The 2,500-nt window shown below is 44.0% G+C and overlaps 1 protein-coding gene across 2 annotated transcripts in view; it reads left to right on the top strand.

The window, feature by feature from the left end:
- LOC139422346 (gamma-enolase-like) overlaps positions 1–2,500 on the top strand; it is a 10,902-nt gene that overhangs the window by 3,452 nt on the left and 4,950 nt on the right. For both annotated transcript variants that reach the window (XM_071173552.1, XM_071173559.1), the window contains exon 7: positions 753–975. In XM_071173552.1, the coding sequence (XP_071029653.1) occupies positions 753–975 (223 nt within the window). The remainder of the gene's footprint in view (positions 1–752; positions 976–2,500) is intronic.

The raw sequence follows: 2,500 nt of genomic DNA on the forward strand, positions 1-2,500 counted from the left end.
GAATGAAGAAACAACTAGGTAAAGGAATGAAGGAACTACTGGATAAAGGAATGAAGGAACTACTGGATAAAGGAATGAAGGAACTTCTGGATGAAGGAATGAAGGAACAACTGGATAAAGGAATGAAGAAACAACTGGATAAAGGAATGAAGGAACAACTGGATAAAGGAATGAAGGAACTACTGGATAAAGGAATGAAGGAACTACTGGATAAAGGAATGAAGGAACTACTGGATAAAGGAATGAAGGAACAACTAGGTAAAGGAATGAAGAAACAACTGGATAAAGGAATGAAGGAACAACTGGATAAAGGAATGAAGGAACAACTGGATAAAGGAATGAAGGAACAGCTGGATAAAGGAATGAAGGAACTACTGGATAAAGGAATGAAGGAACTACTGGATAAAGGAATGAAGGAACAACTGGATAAAGGAATGAAGGAACTACTGGATAAAGGAATGAAGGAACTACTGGAAAAAGGAATGAAGGAACAACTGGATAAAGGAATGAAGAAACAACTGGATAAAGGAATGAAGGAACTACTGGATGAAGGAATGAAGGAACAACTAGGTAAAGGAATGAAGGAACTACTGGATAAAGGAATGAAGGAACTACTGGATAAATGAATGAAGGAACTACTGGATAAAGGAATGAAGGAACAACTAGATAAATGAATGAATAAATACTGTATATTGACAAATACTGATGTATGTCTCCCTCTCCTCCCCTCCCCTGGTCCCCCTCTCCCTCAGGCATTTAACGTCATCAACGGGGGCTCTCATGCGGGCAACAAGCTGGCCATGCAGGAGTTCATGGTACTTCCTGTAGGGGCGGAGTCTTTCAGGGACGCTGTGCGTGTGGGGGCGGAGCTGTACCAGACGCTGAGGGAAGTGATCAAGGAGAAGTATGGCCAGAACGCCACCAACGTGGGGGACGAGGGGGGGTTCGCACCAAACATACTGGAGAACACTGAAGGTGAGAGAGACAGGAGGAAAGACATATCAAAGACATTACTGTATGGTCCGGAAACAACTTCTGTAGACCCTCAGCTTTCTGTGTTTTCAGATGTGAAGGAAACAGCCTTCCAATTGGTTTACATTGCCTTCAGAAAGTATTCACACCCCTTGACTTTTTCCACATTTTATTGCATTACAGCCTGGCCTACACACAATACCCATAATGTCAACGTTTTTAGAAATGTTAACATGTCTTGAGTAAAAAAATATTCAACCCCTTTGTTATGATCCTTTACAGAATACTAATATTCCAAGACATGTATCCTGTTTGCAATAAGGCACTAAAGTAAAACTGCAAAAAATGTGGCAAAGAAATTAACTTGAATACAAAGTGTTATGTTTGGGGCAAATCCAACGCAACACATCACTGAGTTTCACTCTTCATATTTTCAATTATGGTGGTGGCTGCATCATGTCATGGGCATGATTGTCATTGGCAAGGAATAGAGAGGTTTTAATATATAAAAAAAACTAAATAGAGCTAAGCACAGGCAAAATCCTAGAGGATACCTGGTTCAGTCTGCTTTTCCACCGGACAGTGGGAGATAAATGTACCTTCCAGCAGGACAATAACCTAAAACACAACGTACAATCCAGGTGTGCAAAGCTCTTAGAGACTTACCCAGAAAGTCTCACAGCTGTAATCGCTGCCAAAGGTGATTCTAACATGTATTGACTCAATAAATTTGCCAAATGTCTAAAAACATGTTTTCACTTTGTCATTTTAGGGTATTATGTGTAGATGGGTGTGAACAAAAATCTATTTTATCCATTTTGATTTCAGGCTGTAATATAATCAAATGTGGAATAAGTCAAAGGGTATGAATCATTTCTGAACGCGCAAGATTCCCAATATTACTGTAAATACAGAAAGGGTGGGAGACTGTGGTTGTTTTTGAACTGGGCTCATAAATAAACACAGCACATTGTCTTTCAGAGACAGAGCAAGACAAGCACAATACCCCTGCATTGGATTTATCACTCACTGTTTAATAACAACCCCCTCTCCCTGCTCACCTTTCTTGTCACACTTCCTTTCCCTGTCCTGTCCCTGTGTCCTGTCCCTGTGTCCCCCTGTCGCTGTGTCGTGTCCCTGTGTCGTGTCCCTGTGTCCTGTCCCTCTGTCCTGTCCCCTGCCCGTGTCATGTCCCTCTGTCCTGTCCCTTTGTCCTGTCCCTCTGTCCTGTCCCTTTGTCCTGTCCCTGCCCGTGTCATGTCCCTCTGTCCTGTCCCTCTGTCCTGTCCCTGCCCATGTCATGTCCCTGTGTCCTGTCCCTGTGTCCTGTCCCTGTGTCCCCCTGTCGCTGTGTCGTGTCCCTGTGTCGTGTCCCTCTGTCCTGTCCCTTTGTCCTGTCCCTGCCCATGTCATGTCCCTCTGTCCTGTCCCTATGTCCTGTCCCTCTGTCCTGTCCCTTTGTCCTGTCCCTCTGTCCTGTCCCTGCCCGTGTCATGTCCCTCTGTCCTGTCCCTGCCCGTGTCATGTC

The sequence above is a fragment of the Oncorhynchus clarkii genome, chromosome 2 (assembly GCF_045791955.1).
Source record: "Oncorhynchus clarkii lewisi isolate Uvic-CL-2024 chromosome 2, UVic_Ocla_1.0, whole genome shotgun sequence".
Classification (NCBI taxonomy): Eukaryota; Metazoa; Chordata; class Actinopteri; order Salmoniformes; family Salmonidae; genus Oncorhynchus; species Oncorhynchus clarkii.